This window comes from Anomaloglossus baeobatrachus, chromosome 3 (assembly GCF_048569485.1).
Source record: "Anomaloglossus baeobatrachus isolate aAnoBae1 chromosome 3, aAnoBae1.hap1, whole genome shotgun sequence".
Lineage (NCBI taxonomy): Eukaryota > Metazoa > Chordata > Amphibia > Anura > Aromobatidae > Anomaloglossus > Anomaloglossus baeobatrachus.
Window position 1 is genome coordinate 181151887 of NC_134355.1, and position 27882 is coordinate 181179768.

General features: G+C 43.8%; 1 protein-coding gene across 2 annotated transcripts in view; it reads left to right on the top strand.

Moving 5' to 3' along the window:
- CNST (consortin, connexin sorting protein) overlaps window positions 1-27882 on the top strand; it is a 184178-nt gene that overhangs the window by 122763 nt on the left and 33533 nt on the right. For both annotated transcript variants that reach the window (XM_075339611.1, XM_075339612.1), the window contains one exon: window positions 11161-11948. In XM_075339611.1, coding sequence (XP_075195726.1) covers window positions 11161-11948 — 788 coding nt within the window. The remainder of the gene's footprint in view (window positions 1-11160; window positions 11949-27882) is intronic.

The window sequence follows — 27882 nt, forward strand, 5'->3', positions numbered from 1 at the left end:
TGCACGGCATTCACACTGCTCCAGCGGCTTTTCCTTTTTTGAAAAAGCCGGCCACTCATTAAACAATCTCGTATTCCCAGCTTTTCCCCGCCCACAGGCGCCTATGATTGGTTGCAGTGAGACACGCCCCCACGCTGAGTGACAGGTGTCTCACTGCACCCAATCACAGCAGCCGGTGGGCGTGTCTATACTGTGCAGTAAAATAAATAAATAAATAATTAAAAAATCCGGCGTGAGGTCCCCCCTATTTTAATACCAGCCAGATAAAGCCATAAGGCTGAAGGCTGGTATTCTCAGGATGGGTAGCCCCACGTTATGGGGAGCCCCCCAGCCTAACAATATCAGCCAGCGCCGCTCAGAATTGCCGCATACATTAGATGCGACAGTTCTGGGACTGTACCCGGCTCTTCCCGATTTGCCCTGTTGCATTGGCAAATCGGGGTAATAAGGACTTATTGGCAGCCCATAGCTGCCAATAAGTCCTAGATTAATCATGTCAGGCGTCTGACCGAGATACCTTCCATGATTAATCTGTAAATTACAGTTAAAAAACACACACACACACCCGAAAAATCCTTTATTAGAAATAAAAAACACTAACAAATTCCCTCATTACCAATTTATTACCCACAACAAAGCCCTCCTTGTCCGGCGTAATCCACGTTCCTCCAGCGTCGCATCCAGCTCTGCTGCATGCAGGTGACAGGAGCTGCATAATACACAGCCGCTCCGGTCACCTCCACGCAGCTAATGAAGACAGCCGCGCGATCGGCTGAGCTGTCACTGAGGTTACCTGGATGCAGCGGTGGCCGCGGGTAACCTCAGTGACAGTCCAGCTGATCGCGCTACTCAGCCGCCGCTCCTGTCAGCTCCACACAGCAAATGAGGTGAGTATCGCGATCAGCTGAGCTGTCACTGAGGTTACCCGCGGCCACCGCTGCATCCACCGTGTGTGTGTGTATGTCCGCTAAAGGAATAAGCTCTCATTTACAATAACGTTTTTTTGCACAGATGACCCATGTGACCCAGGGAACGTCGTAGACTACGGTTTCACATGAAAATTTAACCCTGCGCTTTACAGTCACTCTCCAAAAAACATGACTCCATTAAAGTGAATGGAGCCTGGAACTACAGTTTATTAATCTCAGCTGTGATTGGTTACTATAGTATCAAAGGACAGTGTTAGTATAAGAGGTAATAAGATGTCAGTGGGGAGACGGATAGAGAGAGACAGACAGGGAAAGAAAAGAGACGGAAAGCTAGAGACAGACAGAGACAGACGGTGAACGAGACAGACGGTTGCAGATGCAGATGCAGCAGACACAGTTGTCGACAGTCAGAATGAATGGTCATGTGACCACTCGTATGCAAGCTGCACACTCCACATTCTGAGCCCAATGTGTCAATTCATATAGTGACACATAGAGGGATAAGCCTGGAGAATCTATGTGTGTGTATATATATATATATATATATATATATATATATATATATATATATATATATATATATATATATATATATATATATATATATATATATATATATATATATATATTATATATATATATATATATATATATATATATGTGTATATGTGTATATGTATATGTATATATATATGTATATGTATACACATAACTATATGACACAAACCACGCACACACACACACATGTACCATACATACATGGCGTATATATCTACTATAGACTCACATTGGGTGCTATATATAGTCTGCCTTACACAGTATTCATTTATCTATAAGGGGTGAGGAACATCTCTTTCTGTTACCATTGTGGATGGGATGTGAGCTGATTGCTGTGTCACAGATGAGAGAAGCTGGATCTCTGCTCTGTCACATGCTGAGAGGTCAGGTGCTGGGCAGAATACTGACAGCCATTGAATGTGCAGAGGGAGGGCAGGGGGCGTTCCTGTACACTGAGGCCGGGCAGGGGGCGTTCCTGTACACTGAGGCTGGGCGGTGACAGCTCTGACTGAGGTTTGTCAACCAAGAATACAGGAAATTGTCATGTTTGTTGGAGCTAAATGTAAACAAGAGCTGCAGGGAATAAAGTGTGAATTCAAGAGAAACAAAAGTTAGAAAACAGAAAATAACAATGTAGGGGTGATTTATATGACAATACAGCACAGATTAGCTTACAATTTGTTTTGGAGTGTATGTCGGATAACTCCTTTAAGAACTGTGTTGCCAAATTTAAAACTGGCCACTTCAGCACCAATGATGAGGAACGTCCTAGACGACCGAGAGTGGTTGTTGTTCTGGAGATCATTGATGCCGTGCACAACCTCATACTGGATAATCGACGAATTTCAGCTAAAGCAATAGCAGACATCATGGAGATTTCATGTGAACTTGTTTGTGTCATTATCCATGAACATTTGGACATGAAGAAGCTATCTGCAATGTGGGTCCCCAAATGTTTGACAACAGATCAGAGAATCATGCGAGTGAAAACTTCCCCTTGCATTTGTCAGCGTTTCCGAACTGATAACTTCCTGGATCGACTGGTCACTATGGATGAGACCTGGATTTGTTTGTATGACCCTGAAAACAAGGAGCAGTCAAAAGCGTGGAGGCACAGTGGTTCTCCTTGTCCAAAGAAGTTCAGGGTGCAAAAATCAGCCACTAAGATGAGGGCGTCTGTGTTCTGGGATAAGGAGCGCGTGCTGCTAGTGGACTACCTTCAAAAGGGTTCCACCATCAATGCAAGGTATTACATTGAACATTTGCACCAATTGAAGGCAGCTCTGAAGGCCAAAAGGTGCGTCAATCTGTCCAAAGGAATCTTGTTACTGCAAGACAACGCCTCCCCTCACACTGCACAAGTTACCACGGCAAGAGTGGTAGCTGGTTGACCACCCACCTTATTCACCAGATCTAGTTCCTTCTGACTATCATCTGTTTCCAAGCCTGAAGAAACACCTCAAGGGTACCAAATTTCACACCATTTCTGATGCCATGGCTGCTACGAATGCCTAGTTGAGGCACAACCGAAATCCTTCTTTTTGCTAGGCTTACAGAACTTGGAATACCGATGTGAGACATGTGTTGACATCAGTAGAGAGTATGTGGAATAAATGTAAAGTTTCATCATCCTACCTCGTTTCTTTCTGGGCAAAGCCAAATACTTACAGTATCAGCAGCCCCTCGTATTATTATTACACCTACTTCATATTGGGATAGGATCTTGGAGATTGGAATATCCCTTTAAGACTTTGTCAGGGGATTTCCGAAGTAAACCTCCTATCTATACCTCAGTATATTTATATAGTGCCGTACATTGCCAGTGGACTTTTCCTCTGTAATAATAACATAATCTATAAAGCTATTCGTACAGTAAAAAAGGTAGGCTGTATATAGGACTCATTTGGCAAAAGCATCCAGCAAAACTGAGAAACAAATGCCAATATTCCCACTTAAAGGGAACCTGTCACGTCCATTTTTGATATTAAGCTGCCCCCAATGTCTTGTTAGTGATGCAATGTGCATCACTAACATGGTTTTCTCAAACCAAAAAAATCCTCCTATATATCTTAAAATAACACTTTACGATCAGGTGAATGCATTAGATGGCTTCTGTTTCAGTCATAGGGGTGGCGCTTGTGTTCATTTCAGTCACGGTCAGTCAGGCTCCGTCTTCAAATCATGCACGCCCCACACATTGTAATTGATTGCCGGCACTGGTCCAATGTCACGGCAATCCCTTATTTAATTCCGTGGTTGCGCACTGTGCCTCAGAAGCTATCTAATGCATTCACCTGATCATAAAGTGTTTTTTTTAAGAGGAATATGGGGAACGTTTGTTTGACGAAACCATGTTAGTTATGCACATTGCTTCACTAACAAGACATTGGGGCAGTTTAATTATATAATGTGTGTGTGTGTGTGTGTGTGTGTGTGTGTGTATATGTATATACCGTATATATTATATATTTATATACTAGCTGTACTACCCGGCTTCGCCCGGGTTAATAACTGTTGTTAACAAAATAGAATGTATTTAATGCCCGGGATAGTAACTGTCTCTCTGTTTCTCTCCCATTTGTCTATCTGCCCCTCTGTATATATCTCTGTCTCTCTCTCTATCTCTTTGTTTCTTTCTCCGTCTGTCTCTATCCCTGTCTGTCTCTTTCCCTCTCTTTCCCTCTGTCTCTTTCCGTGTGTCTGTCTCTGTCTGTCTCTTTACCTGTCTTGGTCTGTCTCTTACCCTGTCTGTCTCTTTCCCTGTCTGTCTGTTTCCCTGTGTCTGTCTCTGTCTCTTTGTCTGTGTCTCTCTTTTCCTGTCAGTCTGTCTCTTTGTGTCTGTCTCTTACCCTGTCTATGTCTGTTTCTTACCCTGTCTGTGTCGGTCTCTTTCTCTGGTTGCACTGTGACACGCCAACATTCCATATAAGGGCGTGGCTGCCCATTCTTCTTCGCCCGGGTTAATAACTGCTGTTAACAAAATAGAATGTATTAACAAAAATGTATTCTGCACACAAAAACCACAAAACAAATAGATAGAAATGTAATTATTAAATTGTTGCCTATATTAACCAATCAGAGCTCAGATTAATTAACTGTAGCAAAATAGAAGCTAAGCTGTGATTGGTTGCTATTGGCAGCCGATAAATCTCCAGGCAACAGAAAGCCCTCCCTCTTGACAGTATATATTAGCTCACACATACACAAAATAGGTCATGTGACTGACAGCTGCCATATTTCCTATGTGGTACATTTGTTGTTCTTGTAGTTTGGCTGCTTATTAATCAGATTTTTAGTTTTGAAGGATAATATCAGACTTGTGTGTGTTTTAGGGCGATTATGTGGCGAGGTTGGTGTATGTGTGGTGAAATGTGTGCTGAGGGTGGTATATGTGTTCAAGTATGTGGTAGTGTGTGGCGCATTTTGTGTGTGTGTTCATATCCCCGAGTGTGGTGAGTATCCCATGTCAGGGCCCCACCTTAGCAACTGTACGGTATATACTCTTTGGCGCCATCGCTCTCATTCTTTAAGTCCCCCTTGTTCACATCTGGCAGCTGTCAATTTGCCCCCAACACTTTTCGTTTCACTTTTTCCCCATTATGTAGATACGGGAAACTTGATTGGTAACTTGGAACGCGCGGGGATAATATTTCGCCTCACAACATAGCACCCGGCGCTGCTCGGGATAGTAACTGTCTCTCTGTTTCTCTCCCATTCTCTGTCTGTCTCCCCCTCTGTATATATCTCTCTGTCTCTCTCTCTATCTCTTTATCCATTTCCCTGTCTGTCTCTTTCCCTGTGTCTGTCTTTTTGTCTGTCTCTTAACCTGTCTCTCTCTTTCCCTCTCTTTCCCTGCCTGTCTCTTTCCCTGTCAGTCTGTCTCTTTGTCTGTATCTTTGTGTCTGTCTCTTACCCTGTCTATGTCTGTTTCTTAGCCTGTCTGTGTCTGTCTCTTTCCCTGGCTGCATTGTGACATGCCAACATTCCATATAAGGGCGTGGCTGCGCATTCTTCTGAAGTTCTGGCTGCACTGTGGCTCCCAGCTCCATTCGCTTTAATGGAGGCAGGTTTTTTTGGTGAATAACTGTTAAGCGCGGGGTTAAAATTTCCCCTCAAAACATAGCCTATGACACTCTCGGGGTCCAGAAGTGTGAGTGTGCAAAATGTTGTGGCTGTAGCTGCGACGGTACAGATGCCAATCCTGGACACACAAACACACACACACACACATACACACATACATACACACATTCAGCTTTATATATTAGATATATAATATAATGTTACCGGCAATAACAGGCATTCTATGTAAAAACAGGCATTCTATAGAATACCTAGGCAATGTATACAATGCCGGAAATGGGTCGTCAAAGTAGGAAATACATCGGATGTTCATACATTTCCTAGTCATTTTATAGAATACCTAAATGTCAAACAGGCGAAGTGTAGAATACTACAGGGGTGGTCCGTCCAAAAGTAGGTGTCAGGAATGACACTTATGGTTCCTTTTTTTTTTTTTCTTACAAAGATATCCTGTCGTTCATTTTGCATTTCTTCTTTCATGTTTTTGACTGTTACTAAAGACTAAAGCCTGCTTTACACGAGACGATACATTGTGCGATAGCACAATCGATCGTACCCGCCCCCGTCGTTTTTGCGTCACGGGCAATTAGTTGCCCATGGCGCACAAACTCGTTTAACCCCCGTCACACGTACTTACCTTCCGGACGACCTCGCTGTGGGCGACGAATGCCCACTTCCTGGAGTGGGTGGGAAGTTCGGCGTCACAGCGACGTCACACGGCAGGCGACCAATAGAAGCGGAGGGGCGGATGTAAACATCCCGCCCACCTCCTTCCTCCCATCAAGCCGTCGCGTGCCGCGGGAGGCAGGTAAAGCTGCTGTTCATCGTTCCCGTGGTGTCACACGGAGCAACGTGTGATGCCACGTAAAAGATTAACAACCGCCGCCATTTTAATTAAACAATTATATGAAACCTAGCAACGAGTACACGACTCACGATTTGTGAGCGATACTGCGTCGCTAGGAGGTGTCACACGAAACCACGTGGTGCGGTATGCCGGATGTGCGTCACGAAAACCGTGACCCCAACGACCTATCGCACAATCTATCGTCACGTGTAAAGCCCGCTTAATAGACAGGAATGACTCTTCTGTTTCTTTGTGTTTTCCCAGTAAAGATATCCTGTTGTTCATTTAGGATTTCTTCTTTCATTAGTTTTTTGACTGTTATTAAAGACTTTTCCAATCTGGGCATTATCAGACTTGGCCTGAGCAGGTCTTGTCATTCTTTATAATACCCAGACATTTTATGTAATGCCTAGGGAAAGTATAGAACAACGCAGATATTTCTATAGCCTTCTGGGTTTTCATATATTGCCTGTAACATATATATATATGTATGTATGTATGTATGTATGTATGTATGTGTGTATATATATATATATATAATATATATATATATAGTAAAATATATCTTTGTACCGTGTTAGCCAGTAGAGATAAAAAAATTGTTTAAAAGAACAGAGAGTCCTCAGTGGTTGATACCTTTTAATCTACTGGCTAACACGGTACAAAGATATATTTTACTTGTATCAAAATGGAGGATACCAGAATGTACCGCATCTGTATGGAACTAAAGACACTTCTGAATCCATTAAAAGGTATCAACCACTGAGGACTCTCTGTTCTTTTAAACTATTTTTTTTTATATATATATATATATATATATATATATATATATATATATATATATATATATATTATAAAAATACTGTGTTTTTCCAAAAATAAGACCTCCCCCAAAAATAAGCCCTGGCAGGGATTTTCGGAGAAAGGCTTAAATATAATCCCTCCCCCGAAAATAAGCCCTAGTCGCTGATCAATAATGAAGTGTCTGTGCAGCTAAAAAAGTTACAGATACTGCAGGACACTTCATTATAGACAGCGGCACCCGGCAATTACACTCACCCAACACTCAGCGGCAGGACCTGCAGTGATCACACACCCGCACACATCAGCTCTCTCACACACACACACACACACACACACACACACACACAATCTGATCTCACACACACACCAGATCTCACACACAAACATCGCATCGCACACACAGTCAGATCGCACACATAATCAGATCGCACACACAAACATCGGATCACACGCAAACATCAACTCACACACACACATCGGATCGCGCACACACATCGGATCGCGCACACACTCACCTCATCCAGAATGATCTCTTCTCGCCGGGAGAATCCTGACAGGCAGCGCAGTGGAACGCAACGAACAGGACCTGCGGCCGGACACGTGACTTACTCTCATTCCCTGCTGCCGTAAGTGCTGGATGTGATGTGATGTGATGTGATGTGATGTGTGTGTGATCTGCTGTGTGTGCCTGTGATGGCTGTGTGTGCCTGCGATTGGATGTGTGTATCTGTGATGGCTGTGTGTGCCTGCGATCGGATGTGTGTATCTGTGATGGCTGTGTGTGCCTGCGATCTGCTGAGTGTGATCTGCTATGTATATCTGCGATCTGCTGTGTGTGTGTGTGTGTGTGTGTGTGTGTGAATTGCTGTTTGTGTGTGTGTGAGTGATCTGCTGTGTGTGTGATCTGCTGTGTGTGCCTGCGATCTGCTGTGTGTGTCAGCGTGTCAGCTAGCAGCAGGGTAGGACGGCGTGCAGCACTGACCGGAGATCACAGGGAGGACCATGGAACCACGCAGACGTCCCGGTCTGGTGAGTATGAGTCTCCTGGGAAGTGGGGGGTCTGCTTTTTTGGGGGGTAAACTTACCCCCAACCGTGTTTATCCAAGAATAAGACCTCCTCCAAAAATAAGCCCTAGTGCTTTTTTTTTTTTTTTTGGGGGGGCAAAAAAAATATAAGACAGTGTCTTATTTTTGGAAAAACACGGTTTGTATATATGTATATATATATATATATATGTATATATATATATATATATATATATATATATATATATATATATATATATATATATATATATATATATATATATATATATATATATGTATATATATATATATTTGAGAGAGATTGATTTACAGTTTAGGTGGGTATTCTCTGCATATGAGTTTTTTATTAAAACAAGTGGTAAAGATTGTTTGATTCAGTGCATACATATTTTATGATCGTGAAAATATATACATGATTTATATATCAGTATAAATTAAGGCCTCATTCACACATCAGCAAGGAGTGGCGCTTACAGAGTAAATCTATATTTGAAGCATTGATGCCTGCTCTGTGTTTTGGAGATGCTGCTGGTTTTGGCAAATATGGATGAAAAAAACTGATGTGTGCATATGGTTAAGTTCACACATCCGTTTTTTCCAATCAGGCACAATCCGGTTTGTGCCTGATGCAACGGATCCGTCTCAGATTGGGTAAAAACTGATGCGATGGAACCGGTAAAAAAAAAGTAACCGTTTTTTGCTTGTTTTTTTTTTTTTTATGCTGAGAGAGCGAGCGAGACCCCATCATCACCGCACAAACACCGGCAGTACCACACGCATCATCACCGCACACGCAGACACTACCGCACGCATCATCACCGCACATGTAGGCACTACCGCACGCATCATCACCGCACACGCAGACACTACCGCACGCATCATCACCACACACGCAGGCACTACCGCACGCATCATCACCGCGCACGCATCATCACCGCACACGCAGGCACTACCGCACGCATCATCACCGCACAAACACTGGCACTATCGCTCGCATCATCCCCTCAGTGACGTCCTGGCTGACAGCACGGCTGACTTCATTGCTCCGTGGATCTGACACAGAGCGCTTGTGTTGTACTGCCGCTCCTGTCAGCTTCATGTAGCAGAGCTGAAATCGTCGTGGGACCTCTGTGGATTACATCGGACCTGGAGGGGTGTTTGGGGATTTTAATAAAGTGGTGAAGGAGGGTGTTTTTTTGTCTTTTATTCCAAATAAAGTATATATTGGGTGTATGTGTTTATTTACTTTCACTTGCAGGTTATCATTGGGGGTGTCTCATAGACGCCTGCTATGATTAACCCCTTATTACCCCGATTCCCACCGCACCAGGGCAATTCGGGATGAGCCGGATAGAGTCCCGGGAGTGTCGCATCTAATGGATGAGGCAATTCTGGGCGGCTGCTAACTGATATTGTTAAGCTGGGGGGCTCCCCATAACGTGGAGCTCCCCATCCTGAGAATAACAGCCTTCAGCTGTGTGGCTTTATCTTCGCTGGTAGCAAATTTGGGGGGGACCGCACGCTGTTTCTTTTTTTTTAATTGTTTATTTTACTGCAAGATATAGACCCGCCCACCGGCGGCAGTGATTGGTTGCAGTGAGACAGCTGTCACTCAGCGTGGGGGCGTGTCTGACTGCAACCAATCCTAGGCGCCGGTGGACGGGGAAAGCAGTGAATACGAGATGGAATAATGGGCGGCCGGCACTTTCAAATCAGGAGAAGCAGCCAGAGCTTTGTGACAGCCGTGCAGCGCAGCGCCGGTGATCGGTGAGTCAGTGCGAGAGTGAGTGATTGATTCATTTTCTGACAAGCAATGAATTTCTATCACTTCTGGGCATGCTCAGAAGTAAAAACCGGAACCGGTACATGCTTCCGGTGTTTGCTGCATGCCACAGGATTCAGGGCGCGCATAGACTTCCATTATGCACCATGCCGCACAGCGCCGCACCCGCCACTATGCAGGTTTTTGCCACTAGCAAAAAACGTTCCTCTCTGCGTCCTGTGTGACTGCCGGAGTGACGATTTTTGCCGCATCCGGCAAAAAACGGATCAAACACAAGTACATGCGGCACAATCCGGTGGTAATAACAGTCTATGAGAAAAAAACGCACCCTGCGGCAAAAAAAAAACGGATGTGTTTTTCCCACACAGCGCCGGATTCTGCCGCACAGCAAAAACCTGATGTGTGAACATACCCTTAGGCCTAAGAATGTGTTCCTGTATTGTCAACACTAATCCCACATACAGAAAACTTTAAAAATCGCAAATAGTTTTTTCCCATAAATTTAAAAATCAGAATGTTTTTTATAAAAGAAAACCGAAAAACAAAAGCAGTAAATATTTCCTAAATAATTGCAGAACAATTTGTGATATGATATCCCATAACCAAGCGTGGAGTAAATAATGTCATGGTGTGAGGCTTTATCTTGGATCTGTGCACCGCTGACAGGAGCCAATAATATTGTTCCTGCTCCATTTAATGTGACCTTTGCTCTGTGCCCCGTCTGCATCTCTCAGCAGTATTGATTTCCAATGGCCGGTTTAGTGCGGCCGTAATGCTGAGGGCTGGGCAGGACGGCTCTCGGAGGGAGGGAGCAGCACATTTTCCTACCGCTGTAGTCTCTGTTCTGTGATGATCCCGTAGCGTGTCATTGCTAATTATACATTACCTCACATCTGTACCGATGGCACGTGCCAGCAAAGGAGGAGAAAGAGGTTACTCATTATTTATTAATTGTCTGATTGCTAAATTTAGCTAGAGTCTAGTCATGGCTAGCTCGGGATACAATGTGCCCTAAACAATGAGGCTTCGTTCGGAGAGCTGCCTTTAATCTGCCGCTGGATAAAATTGCTTTAAAAAGAAACTAAAACTCTTTTCCTGTTTCTGTTCAGATAGAGAAAGTGGCATAAAGACAGACAGGAAGCCTGGCGTGGCAGAGATGACAGAGCACTCGCTTCCTGATGGCAGCGCAGCAAGCAAGCTCACCAGGGTAGCTGACAGCCACACACAGGAGCAGCAGGTCATCACTTGTGGCACAACCTTGGAGTCAGCCATCCAGTCCGCAGGGACAGAAGGCAGGGCTAATCCTGACAGCAGCTATTCTTCTGGGGATGCTGGGAAGAATAACAACCTCCTGCAACCTGAGGCAACACCACCCAGCAATAATGTGTCAGAAATAGAGCCGCTCTCCAAGGACAGGACAGAAGAACAAGCCGGTAGCCCAATGGTAGACAAATTGATTGCAGCATCTGCAGTTCATTCAGTGGAAACACAGGACGACAATACTGGAGGGAGCAGTTCCTTAGAATGCATGGGTATCATCCAGACTGTCCACGCCGTCAGCAGCTCAGAAGAGTATTACTCAACCACAGGAGATGGCGATACAAAAAGGATTATTAATCCCGACAGCCAAGTAGATGGAACAGAACTTTGCCCAACAGGCAATGCCAAGCAGAAATGCCTGGAGGAACTGAGCAAGTCTCAGCGGCAAGCAACAGTTGAGTTCATAGCAAGTCTCCTCAACGGGGACCTGAAAGATAGTGAAAACTTCCTGGCCCACTTGGACTTCCAGGAGGAGACATATTCTGAAGAAGAGATGTCACCAAGCCCAGGGGAATCTGTCTTGGGGGATAACCTACTTTCACTGGATGAGCTTGCAAAGAGGATAGAGATAGAGGAGGTAAGATGTTTGCATTATTTTGGTGGTTGTCACTAACCTTATGGAGTAAAGGTTTACTTTGGAAATTATGAGCATGTGTATTACTACTACTGTTTAACCCTGTAGGCGCTAACAACCCAAGTGAATGTATGCGACCTGAGCACGTTTCTTATTTTTGCATCTCCACTGAAAATAATGAAGGCTTACCATCAGTTTCTATTCGTATGTTCCCAGGAACGCCAGCAGGTTCTGGAATTATTATTGACATTACAGCTATTGACACACATTATCAGCTTGTACATACCGGTATCCTCCTAAATGCTTCAGGAACTAGTTGCAGCTATGATCTATACGCTTCGAGCCAATTCCGTTTTATTATTCAGGGTTGGACAGTCTCCAATAGTCTGTCCAGGAGCCAGTTCATAGTCTTAGTGGCCAAACAGTACTTCTATTTACCTGAACTTCTTCAGCCAGTCATAACGGATCAAATTATTAGGGCTAGTCGAATGTTTCCTAGCACGTTGGCTGGTTGTGTACGGATATTTAACAAGTGAGAAACGATATGAGATTTGAGTGTAGCAACGTGAAACTGAATTTAGTAGGGGGATAAGAGTAAGAATGCATCTACATCGAATGATTGTAGAACATAGGTGTAAAAACCGCTCGCTTCACCATAATCTTTCAGTATAAACAGGCTGCCGGTCACCCAATGAATGAGCCCAAATGCTAGTCCATCAGGTGAAAAGATCATCTTTCTTGGCGGTGCATTGTCCGGTGTAAACAGGACTTGTAATGCTGAGGACAATGGCAGCCTATAAGGGATCACTTGGTGCATCGCTTAGTTTGGCTTTTAATTGCCGATTGGTAAAAGTTTACCGATCAGAGGTCGTTTAGTGCCACTGGGCAGTTTGCCGCACTAAACGACCAATTGGTAAACATACTAACCTGCAGCACTAAACAACTGCGGATCTGTACATATTTACCAATCGGTGTTTAGTTAATAGTCTGTTTACACAAGCAGACTAAAGTAAGCGATGCGCACTGAGCGATCTGTAATAGGCTGCCATTGCTATTGGCAGTGCACATCCTGATTCCAATGTACAATGCACCGCCAACAACCATGGTCTGTACACTGCTCGAAAAATCATGTCATTGTTTTGGCTCATTCATCAGGTGATCGACAGCCTAAAAGATTATTGTGAAACAAGCGCTCATAGGAACACTCACACATGATGATCTTTCAGTGTGAACGCTCCCATAAGTGTATGTCATGCTCTGACTGCAAAGTTAGTAAAATTGTACTCAAGTCTATAATGTAAACCTGTATAACCATGCTCAAAGGTTAGCGCACTGCTCACATGTTCAGTAATTATGCCCTGTGCTGTAAGTTTTATTGTGCTTTTTACTGACCTTGTTTAGCCCTTTTAACATTGAGTGTACACCGTGCACTCATGAACACCAAGAAGAAAAGTTGTGAGTTTGTGGGAAGATTGAGAGACATGTAAATAATATGCAAAGAACTGAAGAATGGAAACGAAATGTTCAAAATATCTGGATTTATTCAGTATCGAGTACAGGGCGAGAAAAGTCTGAAAGTGAAGGTTTATAATATATATATATATACTAATGGTTATTTCCATTCATGTCGGATGGATGTACATACAGTATCAGGACATACCCTGAGCAGGTCACACCTGGTTGTCAGTTTCTACATTTCCAGGAGAAGACCGCACCATTAAATACTATGGGAACCCTTCAGCAGGGTTTTAGTCCCCAAACTAACATTGTCTATGAAAGGTCCCTGCAATGTTAATTATTTCCAAACCATTGTTTAATGTCAGTTTTTCTATTTTATAGAAATCCATCCACAATATTTATGCAGATGAGCCACAAGTGCAGGGGGCTTTTCCCGACATTACAGCTTTCTGGCTTCTCTACCTCTTTTCCCCACCGGCTCCCGGCCTCGGCCTCCTGTCAGTGACTGACAGGTCTCTCTTCTCTTTAACCTGCTCCCCTACCCAGGATCTTGCCCAAATACTGTCACTTTTGGGGATGGCACACCTGTAGTAAGTTCTTAGTGACGATGCCACGGCCAGGCTATGTATCTTTGTATGCGCAGCCCCTGAGAATGACAACACTTCTGTAGGATCCGGAGAATGACCAGTCAATCACTGACAGGAGTCTGCCGGTGGGAAGAGGGGGACAGCCCGGAGAGCTGTAAGTGCAAGGCCAAACCCCCTACACTTGTGACTCAAAAAATTCTAAATCTAAAAAATTGCTGATTGATTTCTAAGAAACAGAGACATGGACTTGAGCGTAATTAATGTTACAAGCAATTTACATAAATGACATTAGCTTGGAGAAATTTACAGGGGGTGCAGGCTGCCCGAACCACAGGCAGCATGATTCAGACATTGGCTGCATTATTCAGCCGTGTCTGTTTTTCTCTCAAACTTTGCGACATTTCGAAGAAAACATATATATATATATATTTTATACCAGCTGGGGACCATGCTATTCAGATGACTAGTCTAAGAGGATGGTCACCGCTGGCTTCTCTCCATCCTGCTGCTTTATCTGACTGACCGATTTCTTCCTATGTATATATATGTGTTGTTGAGATCTGTCGGTTAAGTGAGGAGTGGGGGAGAGGAGTCGATGGGGACTTGCCATCTTGACTAGTCATCCGAGTTAGATATGTTTTTAGAATAACACATATATGGCAGAAATAACCTAGCCAGTGTCTGTGTCATGAAGCCTGTGATCCGGGCAGCATGAATCCGTTATCTCAATTACTTTACACTGAACACTCATCGAGCTGACCAGCCATCTTACTCCATTTCTATGTACGTCTGTAGAGGTTGATCCAAATGAGTACTGAGACCCTCGTGTTCAGTGTTATTAGTTTTGTTCAGCAAAAAAATACATGAATTTCAAGGAACGTGAGGTGTCACAAAAAGTTGCCCATTTTTTGTAAAACTCCTAATTCCCCAAAAATGTTCTCTTTTTTTTTTGTTTTATTAGCAAGAGAACCAGCTTTAAAAAACCTTCACCCAGTATTTATTCTCTGGACATGTAAGAAATCACTGCTCTGGGAGTGAGGTTCAGTCCCAATAGAAGGAATAAAGGGTTACCACCTCCAGTCATATAATGTGTCCTCTCTCATATGTAATGTTTGGCCATCCTGACCTGGGAATGCTGTTATGTAATGGCGTTATGTGCTCAGTCTGGACTGTCATTATCTCACACTGTTGCTGACTTAAAGGCCCGACTGGTGGAGAGCTGCAGTGATAGTTGACTTTGTGGAACTTTCTCCCATCTCCCTACTGCATCTCTGGAGCTCAGTCACAGTGATCTTGGGGTTCTTCTTTACCTCTCTTTCCAAGGCTTTTCTCCTACATTTGTTCAGTTTGGTTGGACAACCAGGTCCAGGAAAAGTTCTGGTGGTCCCAAACGTCTTCCATTTAAGGATTATGAAGGCCACTATGCTCTTAGGAACCTTGAGTACTGCAGAAATTCTTTTGTAACCTTGGCCAGCTCTTTGCCTTGCCACAATTCTGTCTTTTAGCTCGTTGGGCAGTTCTTTTTGACCTCATGGTTCTCATTTGGTCTGACATGCACTGTGAGCTGTGAGGTCTTACATAGACATGTGTGTGCCTTTCCAAATCAAGTCCTACCATGTATTTCCAAAAATTAGCCCTCCCCCAAAAATAAGAAAAAAGTTAGATACTGCAGGACACTTGATTATAGACAGTGGACACCCTGCAATCACACCAGACGCCGAGCAGAAGACCTATGGTGGAGCGCACACCCGCACACACCAGATCTCACACATACACAATCAGATAGCACACACAAACATCGGATCACACACACTTCGGATCACACACACAATCACCACATCTAGCGACACAGATTTCTTCTTGCCGCCAGAATCCTTAGAAACTGTGCAGTGGACCTGCCACAATGCTAGCTTACAGGACCTGCGGACACGTGACTTCCTCCCATCGTTCCCTACGGCCAGAAGCATTCTGTAACTCTGGATGTGATGAGTGAGTGAGTCTGTGTGATCTGCAGTGTGTGTGTGTCAGCCAGAAGCAGGGGATGACTGTGTGCAGCACCCACCGGAGATCACAGGAGGACCTGGGAGCTACGCAGACGTCCGGGCCCTGGTAAGTATTAGTCTCCTGGGAAGTGGGGGGGTCTGCTTTTTTGGGGGGTAAACTTTCCCTCCAACCATGTTTCTCCAAGAACAAGACCTCCTCCAAAAATAAGCCCTAGTGCTTTTTGGGGGCAAAAAAAGTATAAGACAGTGTCTTATTTTTGGAAAAATATGGTATCCATTTAATTAAACACAGCTGGACTCCAATGAAGACGTAGAACCATGTAAAGGATGATCACAAGGAAGTGGACAGCATGTGACTTACATACGAGTGTCTGAGCAAAGGGTCTCAATACTTATGACCATGTGATATTTCAGTGTTTTTTGTTTAATAAATTTACAAAAAATTCTACATTTTTTTCTGTCAAGATCAGGTGCAGAGTGTACATTAATGAGAAAAAAAATGAATTTTTTTTTAATCTACCAAATGGCTGAAATGAAAGAGTGAAAAATTTAAAGGGGACTGAATACTTTCCATACCCACTGTAAATTCTGCAATAGATTTTGCATTGTAGCATAAATATATTTCCCTTAATAAGTGCAGATGCATACACTAAACCCTTGACCATGCCACCATGTTCACTCCTCTGCTGCTTTCTCAGCTGTTGGCAGGTCTTCTTGCTTGTTCACATGTTTGGCTTTTTTTTTACATTTGCCAGATTTAGCCTCTAGACCAGTGTGGCTCACAGGCCTGTGATACGTGGCTGTCTGACAACTTAGTGTAGCAGCAGGTCTACCAAACGGCAACAGTGAAGGAAATAAGTATTTGATCCCTTGCTGATTTTGTACGTTTGCCCACTGACAAAGGCATGAACAGCCTATAATTTTAAGGGTAGGTTAATTTTAACAGTCAGAGATAGAATATGCAAAATAAAATCCAGAAAATCACATTGTATAGATTATATAAATTTGCATATTTGCAGAGAGAAATAAGTATTTGATCCCTCTGGTAAACGAGACTTAATACTTGGTGGCAAAACCCTTGTTGGCAAGCACAGCAGTCAGAGGTTTTTTGTAGCTGATGATGAGGTTCGCGCACATGTCAGGAGGAATTTTAGTCCACTCTTTGCCGATCATCTCTACATCATTAAGATTTTTAGGCTGTCACTTGGCATCTCGGCGCTTCAGCAACCTCCATAAGTTTTTTTATAGGGTTAAGGTCTGGAGACTGGCTAGGCCACTGCATGATCTTAATGTACTTCTTTTTGAGCCACTTTGTTGCCTTGGCTATATGATTAGGGTCATTGTTGAGCTGGAAAACCCAGCGACGACCCATTTTTAATGTCCTGGTGGAGGGAAGGAGGTTGTCACTCAGGATTTTACGTTACACACAGAGAGCGGGAATTTTCTGCTCACCTGTCCCTGGCGTCGCTGTCCGTGGTGCTGATCTTCAGTCTCCGGTCCTGCCGTGCCGACTCCCCGCTGCTGCTGCTTCCGGTCGCAGTGAAGTGAATATTCAATGAGCGTCGGTCGGCAGCAAGTGACAGCAGCGGCAGAGACTGCAGGGCTGGAGAAGGTGAGTAAAGTTTTGTTTTTTTTTCTCACAGACACATGTCTTTTCTCCGGTGCGTGTCACACGGAACACATCCGTGTGGTCAATTTGCATTATGTGTGACCCGTTTGCATTCCGTGTGACACCCGTGATGCCGGAGAGAAAACTGACATGTCGGCATGAGAAACACACAGACACACGTAAATACGGAACAGACACACGTTCCGTGCGAAAATACTTACGTGTGTCCAAAACCATAGGAATACATAGGTCTACGTGTGTACGTGTCTCCGGTACGTGAGAAAACTGCCAAACACATACCGGAGGCACGTACGTGTGAAAGAGGCCTTAGAAAGCTCTTTGCTCTTGCTCTTGCCCATATTGTAGAGGGAGAGTCTGACTCATTAAAAGACTCCTGGTCCAGAGGCTCAATTATACAGGTGACAATTTAAGACCGCTGTCTTTCATGCTGGTAACGCTTAAGTTCATTAGGAGTGTCTAAGTGGTCTGTAGGAGCCAGAACGCTTAATGGTTGGTAGGGGATCATATACTTATTTCTCTCTGCAAAAGTCAACTAAAGTAATATAATTTATACAATGTGATTTTCTGGATTTTATTTTGGATATTCTAGCTCTCGCTGTTAAAATTAATCTACCCTTGAAATTATAGACTGTTCATATCTTTGTCAGTGGGCAAACTAACAAAATCAGCAAGGGATCAAATAATTATTTCCTTCACTGTATGAAAAGCAGAACTGATGATGGTGACTTGTGTGTAGCCCCACACAGAACAGGTCTGCCAATGATGACTTTTGTCTGTAGCCCCTTATAGATGAGCAGGTCTGCTGATGGTGACTTGTTTGTAGCCCCTCACAGAAGAGCAGTTATTATTATTATTATTATTATTTATTATTATAGCGCCATTTATTCCATGGCGCTTTACAAGTGAAAGGGTATACGTACAACAATCATTAACAGTACATAACAGACTGGTATAGGAGGAGAGAGGACCCTGCCCGCGAGGGCTCACAGTCTACAGGGAATGGGTTCTACCGATGATGACTTTTCTCTGTAGTTCCTTACAGATGAACAGTTCTAACGATGGTGACTTTCTTATGTATCCCTGTACAGATGAGCAGATCTGATGATGATGACTTGTGTGTAGCCCTGCACAGATGAGCAGGTCTTCCGATGGTGACTTTCGTGTGTAGCCCATCACAGATGAGCAGGTCTGACGATGATGACTCTCGTGTGTAGCCCATCACAGATGAGCAGGTCTTCCGATGGTGACTCTCGTGTGTAGCCCTGCACAGATGAGCAGGTCTTCCGATGGTGACTCTCATGTGTAGCTCTGCATAGATGAGCAGGTCTTCCGATGGTGACTCTCGTGAGTAGCCCATCACAGATGAGCAGGTCTGTCGATGATGACTCTCATGTGCAGCTCTGCACAGATGAGCAGGTCTGCCGATGGTAACTCTCATGTGTAGCCCATCACAAATAAGCAGGTCTGCCGATGGTAACTCTGGTGTGTAGCCCATCACAGATAAGCAGGTCTGTCGATGGTAACTCTCGCGTGTAGCCCATCACAGATGAGCAGGTCTTTTGATGGTGGCTCTTGTGTGTAGCCCATCACAGATGAGCAGGTCTGCTGATGGTGACGCTTGTGTGGAGCACTTCTGGTTGAACATATGCTGACGCGGCAGGGTGGTATAATTATGGTAAGCTGTAGAGAAGATGATACTATTAGAGGAATGTTAAAGGGAACCAATCATCAGGATTTTCGTATATAAGCTAAAGCCAGTGCTATACTGGCACTATCAGGCAGATTATCTACATACCATTAGTGGTCAGCTCGGATGTTTAGGCTTTCAAATCCAACAAAGTAAAGTTTAACAAAATCGGCAGCTGCTTGAGTGGCAGCTGCAATGGAGCAGATAATACCTGGGTGGTTATTCATATGGATTCCCACCCTCCTGCCTTTTCCTTCCTCTCTCTGTTCTCTATGCTAATTTTACTGTTCACTAATTTCGTCGCTAAGATGGCGTCTGAGTTGGCGCCTGCGCATAGCGCTTATCTCCTGCACCATCTTTGTGAAGATCGTGTTACCCCCTGCTATTTTATTCTTGCGGCTGAGAGGGCGGCGCATGCACCGTCACTTTTTCTGCTCTCGTGACTGCGCGAGGTCACAAGAGAAGTGGAGACCACCTCCTGATACAGCTGATCGGAGGAAATGAAAGACCGGAGGAACAAGCCAACAGCAGCGTGCCAGTGACATCGGCACCGGATCGCACGGCACGGGGTCAGGTGAGGTAAGTTCACAATGGACTCTCCTAACCCTGTAACATCGGTGCCGCTGTGCTGGCACGGTGTCCTCTTCTGCTGTTCTCCAATTCTGTTGTGACCACGTTCTGTAGGGGTCTCACTATTGTGGGTGAGGCTTGGCACGCTGGATGTGTGGCTCTCGACTATGTCTCAAAACTGAATGTGGCTCTCAAGGTAAAAAAGTTGAGGATCATTGCACTAAACAAATAGAGCACACAGAGTCGTAGCACTACAAAGACCATTACTAGTAATGAATACATCCACTTTTCAATTTCTTTTGAGACATCTTTGGGACTAATCAGATGATGACTCCTCACTTTGTGAGTTGAGACCAAAGACCATTACTGGATGGGGATGTGTGCATCCTAGCCACATTGATTCCAGTCTGTCACATGTTGTCCCAGTTCACAGAGCACCACAGATACATTTTCTGTCATGTGTTGGGGTTCATCCAAACCGTATTTGTGGTATGATTTAGTCCTATACATTTGGAAAGAACCCGGCACACGTCAAATGCATCCATGAATCCATGCAATCACCTCACGCAGTGTCCTTTTGACCGCCTTCCACAAATATACATTGGTACACCTTTTTATTTTACAGTATAGTAAAATGTGGTTGGCCACGGTTGACTAGAGGCACACTTTCAAAAAGCACTAACATGTTTTTTGTTTTATGTTAACATGGCAGCCTATGTGTGATGCATGCCTATAAGTGGAACTAGTCTCGGACGCTTTTTTTTTTTTTTTTTTTTTTATCAGCATTCCACTTAACGATGTTCTCCAGGCCCTTATAATGCAGATTTAAAGAGAACCAACCAGCAGGATTTTCATATATAAAGTAAAGACAGTGCTATACTGGAGCTAGGATGCTGAATGTAACCATAGCTTATGTTCGGAGATTGAATGTTCTATTTCACAAAAATGTGCATGTAAAGTTACATCAATGTTTTGCTATTTGACAGGTGCAACAGGGGAGGGTAATATGCGGGCCAGGTCTTGCTATCTATTCCATCCCTTTGTGCCTGCCTGGTCTTCCTCCTGTTGCCGTCATACACATCAATTCCTGCACCTGCGCACTAACATTTGGAAGTATTGCATAAGTCTTCACTAAGATGGCGTCGGAGTTGGCGCATGCACATAGCGTTTTTTCTGGTGCACCATCGCTTTTTCTGCTCTTCTTGTGACAGCGGGTGCTTGTACAGTAACAGAACTGCAGACCGCCCACAAAATCATCTCACCGGTCTCCTGTGAAGAGTGCGGCTCATGTTCTTCTCGGTGCAATCTGCGGTGAGCTGATTTTGTGAGTGGTCTGCAGTTATGTTGTGAACGCGCGCGCTCCTGCTATCACAACAAGAGCAGAGTATATAATCGCGCATGCGCTGCCCTCGCATAGCACATACAGCAGTCCGCTGAAAGAAGACAGTGTTCACAAAGATGGCGCCAGAAAAAGCTATGCGCAAGCGGCGACTCTGACATCACCATCTTAATGAAGACTTTTATGCAATACTTACAAATGATTGTGCCGGAATTGATGTGCATGACGGCAACGGTTGGAAGGCTAGGCAGGCATAAAGGGGATGGAATAGATAGCAAGACCTGACCTACATATCCTGCCCCTGTTGCACCTGTCAATCAAATCTCAGTGCATAGCTGTAACTTTACTTCCACATATTTCTGAAATACAACCTCCAATTTCAGAACAAAAGGTATGTTTCCATTCAGCATCCTAGCGCCAGTATAGCACTGGCATTACTGGTATATATGAAAATCCTGCTGGTTGGTTCCCTTTAATTACCATCCTGGGTGCATGTCATCTGGGGCTTTAAAATAGCGGAGCACATATACACCTTCCTGAGTGCAGTCAAGTGACACACGTCCATGTAGAGCTGACTGGCTATGTTTCTAAGTAGTCACTTCACGTGACGGCAATAGAGCATAAGTAATATAACTATCCTAGCAGTGCATTGGCTCTTTTTTGATGGGTGTCTTTCAACCAGACAAAAGTCTATGGGGTAATTCTGTAAGCTTGAAGAGCAACTGGAACTGGGTGAGAGGTGACCAGATTTTCCTTTTATTTTATTCCTGCTGTTCCCTTAAGTATTCAGATTTTTTTTTTTTCCCTCGCCATATGGTTCCAGATATATGGGCCTTTTAGTTTGGTGCTAGTTCTCATGGTGTTTACAAGGGTATGTGGCCTACAGGGTAATTATGCAGCACAAGCTAAAGACAGGCGTGGAGAGTGCTGGGAGCATAACCCCTGGTAAACAGGAAAAATCAGTGCTACATAAATACTAAGGGGAGCAGTAGGGAAAAATAAGAGTAAACCTGGACACTGGACTTAGTTACAGGTCGTCTTTCAGGTACCCCTCCACGTTAGATCATCCGGCTAACCCCCCAATACCCACACATTCACAGCCTAGAGTTGAGTCAGCTGTTAGGCACTTCGGGAGGTGGCTTTTTTCCCCAAGAGTATAAAAGGATTAGAGCTTGAAACTCACTATGGCAGATCCTTTTCTGGGCAGCAGTCAGGAGGCCTTACCAACATCAGCCTCAAAATGTCACACATAGTGATGAAAGAGCACTACCATGCTCAGGTGCTCAGTACTAGTGATGAGCGGGCACCACCATGCTCAGGTGCTCGGTACTAGTGGTGAGCGAGCACTACCATGCTCAGGTGCTCAGTACTAGGGGTGAGTGAGCACTACTATACTCAGGTGCTCAGTACTTGTTACACCTAGTGATGAGTGAGCACTACCATGCTTGGGTGCTCAGTACTAGAGGTGAGTGAGCACTACTATGCTCAGGTGCTCAGTACTTGTAACAATTAGTGATGAGCGGGCACTACCACGCTCAGGTGCTTGGTACTCGTTTAGGGCAGTTTGTGCTCACATGGGCGTGACTTGAGCACTCGAGTATAATGGATGTCAATGGGGGGCTCAAGCATTTTTCCAGAAGATTTCTAGGAAAAATGCTCAAGTTCCCCATTGACTTCCATTATACTCAGGTGCTTGAGTCGCACCCATCTGAGCATCCAACTGCTGTTAGTGAGTACTGAGAACCTTAGCATGGTAGTGCTCACTCACCTCTAGTACTGAGCATGGTAGTGCCCGCTCATCACTAGTCGTTATGAGTATCGAGCACCTGAGCATGGTAGTGCTCATAGTTTCATAGTTTCATAGTTTTTAAGGTTGAAGGGAGACTCTAAGTCCATCTAGTTCAACCCGTAGCCTAACATGTTGATCCAGAGGAAGGCAAAAAAACCCCCAATGTGTCAAATAAGCTCCAATGGGGAAAAAAATTCCTTCCTGACTCCACATACGGCAATCAGACTAGTTCCCTGGATCAACACCCTGTCATAAAATCCAATATACATAACTGGTAATATTATATTTTTCAATTAATGCGATCAGGCTCTGCTTAAATTTTACTTGTGAATCCCTCAATACAACATCATACGGCAGAGAGCTCCATAGTCTCACTGCTCGTACAGTAAAGAGTCCTCATCTGTGATTATGATTAAACATTCTTTCCTCAAGACGTAGCGGATGCCCCCTGTTCCAGTCGCAGGCCTAGGTGTAAAGAGATCTTTGGAAAGGTCTCTGTACTGTCCCCTCATATATTTATACATTGTGATTAGATCCCCCTAAACCTTTGTTTTTCCTAACTAACTAACCCCAAGTTTAATAACCTGTCTTGGTATTGCAGCCCACCCATTCCTCTAATAATCTTGGTCGCTCTTCTATCTACCTGTAAGATTATGCTATTTATAACCTTCTATACTTTTGCTAACAAGAAATGCATCCATTCCTCTCTTAAATTCATTCAGTGAGTTGGCCATCACCACTTCCTCAGGAAGAGAGTTCCAGAGCCTCACTGCTCTTACCGTGAAGAACCCTCTTCTATGCTGATGTAGGAATTTTCTTTCCTCCAATCGAAAAGAATGCCCCCTTGTTCTTGTCATAGTCCTTGGTACAAACAGATCATGGGAGAGATCTCTATATGGCCCTCTGATATATTTGTACATATTTATTAGGTCTCCCCTAAGTCTTCTCTTTTCTAGAGTAAATAGACCTAATTTTGATAACCTTTCTGTGTATTGTAATGCACCCATTCCATTTATTATTTTAGTAGCCCGCCTCTGAACCCTTTCAAGTTCAGTAATGTCTTTCTTCAGCACCGGCGCCCAAAATTGCACACAATACTCCAAGTGTGGTCTGACTAGTGATTTGTACAGAGGGAGAATGATGTTTTCATCTCGTGCCCCCAGACCTCTTCTAATGCATCCCATCACCCTATTTGCTTTGGTGGCTGCTGCCTGACACTGGGCACTCCAATTTAGATTCTTATTCACTAAGATGCCTAAGTCTTTTTCCATGTCTGATTTCCCCAGCAGTTTCCCATTTAGTAAGTAATCGTAGCATCTGTTTCTCCTTCCCATGTGCATAACCTTACACTTATCTGTGTTAAACCTCATTTGCCATTTTTCAGCCCAATTCTCCAATTTACTGAAGTCCATCTGTAGTTGCAAACTGTCCTCCTTTGTGTTAACTACCTTACATAGTTTTGTATCATCTGCAAATACTGATATTTTACTCTGTAAACCATCCACCAGATCATTAATAAATATATTAAATAGTAGGGGGCCCAATACAGACCCCTGTGGCACCCCACTAGTAACACTGGCCCAATCTGAGTATGCACCATTAATAACCACTCTTTGTTTTCTACCACTAAGCTCTACCTCTACCACTAGTGCTCACCCACCACTAGTACTAAGCACCTGAGCATGGTAGTTCCCGTGGTTTTTTTTGTCTTTTTTTTTTTTCTTTCTTTTTTTTTTTTTGTCTTTTAGCATTCACTAATGTTTTTTGTGCCTAATTCTTCAAAATAGTGTATATGGTTAATGTGTTTGGAACAAAATAAAAAAATCTATTTTAATTTTTGTCTTTATTAGCACCAAAAGTCACATTCTTTTTTAATAAAAGTCTCAAAAAAATGCGGTAAAAGGGGTATTTCATGGATCTGTCTAAAATATTTCAATAAGCAAAATTGAACAGGGAATGTAAAAGAAAAGACTTAAAGGGAACCTGTCACCAGGATTTTCCCCTATAACCTGCAGCCACCACCAGTGACTTCTTATATACAGCAATCTGGAATACTGTATATAAGAGCTCAGGCCACTCTGTATAATGTAAAAAACACCTTTATAATACTCACCTAGGGGGGCAGTCCGGTCCAGTGGATGTCAATGCTCTGTCCGGTGTCTCCTCCATTTTGTGCGATGGATCTTGTGTGTTTTTTATGTTCTACAGAGCGGTGTGGGCTCTTATATACAGTATTCTGGAATGCCATATATAAGAGCTCACTGGTGGTGGCCGCAGCTTATATGGGAAAAACCTGGTGACAGATTCCCCTTAAATAAAAGAAAAAAGGCAACTTAAAAAGTGCAAATACTAAATCCACTGAAAGGAGAAAAAACCTGTAGAATCAGCAATGTAATGTGGCAGAAGCGGAGCCTCAGATGCAGCCAGAGGTGACAGTACAGGACCACTAGCGTTCATTTCTCGTAGAGATGAGCAGGGGTCCGGTACGTTGTGCCGGCAGGTGTTACGTGGTGCCAGGAGCTGTTATTCTGTGTGGTGTTCGCTGATGGCAGAATATCTGATTGCTGATTGTTTCATCATGTACATGTAATTATTGGTGAGGCAACCTTTAATAATTGTGTACACATGAATGGTGTGCCAGCCTGTAGAATGACTGTGCTAAACCCGAACGTGTAGTTGGGGATCGGCATTTCCTTGAAGGTTCATTATCACGTTGGCCATGATATATTGTTGTACGACGCCTCTGTGTTTGCAGGGATTCTTCCAGCCTTATTAGGCCGTGTTCCCATGTAGTGTAATTATTGTGTTTTTTTCTTTTTGTGCTGAAAATCTGTTGTGTCTCACCGTCCATGTAACGTGGATGTGCCTTCATAAAACACCCGGCCCTGTACATCTAAGCCTCATCCGCACACTGCATCTTTCACTGCGTTTTGGTGTGTGTGATCCTCTGCAGGTCCTCCCGATCGGCGTCTGGTGAGTGTGATCGCGGGGTCTTCCTTCTTCTTTCTTCTGGGGGTGTCTGCTTTCTATAATGAAGTGTCCTGTAGTAACTTTTTTAGTTGCACGGACTCTTCATTATTGAACCGTGACTAGGGCTTATTTTCGGGGTAGGGCTTATTTTTGGGGAAACACGGTAAATTGACCCAGTTGGTAAATATAAACAAAAACTGAAACACCAGAATTGCGGCATTTTTTGATTGCAAAATTCCTCAAAAAACTGTAAGTAGCGATCAAAATGTTGTATCCACCCCAAAATAATATCAATAAAAACATCAGGACACCCTGCAAAAAAAAATAAGCCTTCACACCGCTCCTTCCACCGCAAAATGAAAACGTTACAGGTCTCGAAAAATGGAGACACATGCAAATTGGCTATAGACAAATCCATGGCCATATGAACGACAGTGCAGACTTCACAATGGCAGTCTGGGGGTGGACTTTACATGGATTTCAGTGTGTGAGGAGCACAAATCTGTGTTGATGACTCCAGCACGGCACGAGGTATCTTTAGTCCTGTCGTTTGTTATTCAGACTGTGAACTTACTCTGGTTCAGTAGGAAGGCCGGATGTCTTCAAGTTCTGCATAAGGCCCGTTTCACACTTCTGGCATTTTTCCAGATCCGGCACGCATGCAGTACAGCACATTAATTTACAGAGGAAGCGCGACACCATGCGGTTGTATGCTTCATGCACAACCACATTTGTCCGCATGGTGTTGCGCTTCCTCTGTAAATGAATGTACTGTACTGCCAGGATCCGGCATCCGGCAAAATGCTGGATGTGTGAAACAGGCCTAAGGCATTCAACTTCATAAATTAAAGGGAATCTGTCACCAGGTTTTCACTACCACATCTGAGAGCAGCATAATGTACAGACTGAGACCTGGGCTGCTTGCTGCAGTTTTCATAAAATCTGCTTCATCTACTTCAGATCTATGCATTATCTCAATGCTGAGTTCTTGCCCCCATAACTGATTGGCATCTTTCTGCCCATGAACAGTGTACACAGAAAGTTGCCAATCAGTGGTGTGGGTGGGGTTATACAGAGCTCATGAATACGCTGGACTACCTGGCAGCTGTTTACTAGGCCTCTATTGATAATCTCCTGCTGATAAAACTGATTGTATCATAACCATACTAAGCAGCCCAGTAAGTAACACACTGCTGCGATCAGGGTCTGTGTCTCTACATTATGCTGTTATCAGATTAGGTGACAAAAACTTGGTGATAGTCTCTTGAAAGCAAACCCTCCTGATAATTGGAGTTTTTAATCACAAAATAGGCTTTACATTCATATGGCCAGTCCCATGAAATTGTATGCTTTTTTGTCTGGACCATTTAATTTCATACAGTAAAATGTTCATTTAAAACTAATTGAAAAAAGTGTTATCTGTAGTATAATGAGTGTGTTGTGTACAGAGGGAGTGGTGCTGCGCTGAGTACACACAGCACCGGCTCAGACTTTGCTCTAGGATTCCGAGTTTAGAAGTCAAGAGCCGGTTTTGGGATGCAGTAACTTGAAGTTATGGTTTGTTTGTTTTTTCTCACAAACGGGATTTTTGTGATTCAATATACAGTTCTTTTTAAAATTGAGCGTTTCCTACAGACTAGACATGTCAGATCAAAGAGATCGCACAAAGGTTGCAACCAAGAGTGGGAATGTTGAAAGACACCAACAGGAACAAACTAAAGCGGGCTTTACACGCTACGACATCGCTAATGCGGAGTCGTTGGGGTCACGGAATTCGTGACGCACATCCGGCCGCATTAGCGATGCCGTTGCGTGTTACATCGATTAGCGATTTTGCATCGTTGCAAAACAGTGCAAAATCGCTAATCGGCGACACGGGGGTCCATTCCCAATTATCGTTACTT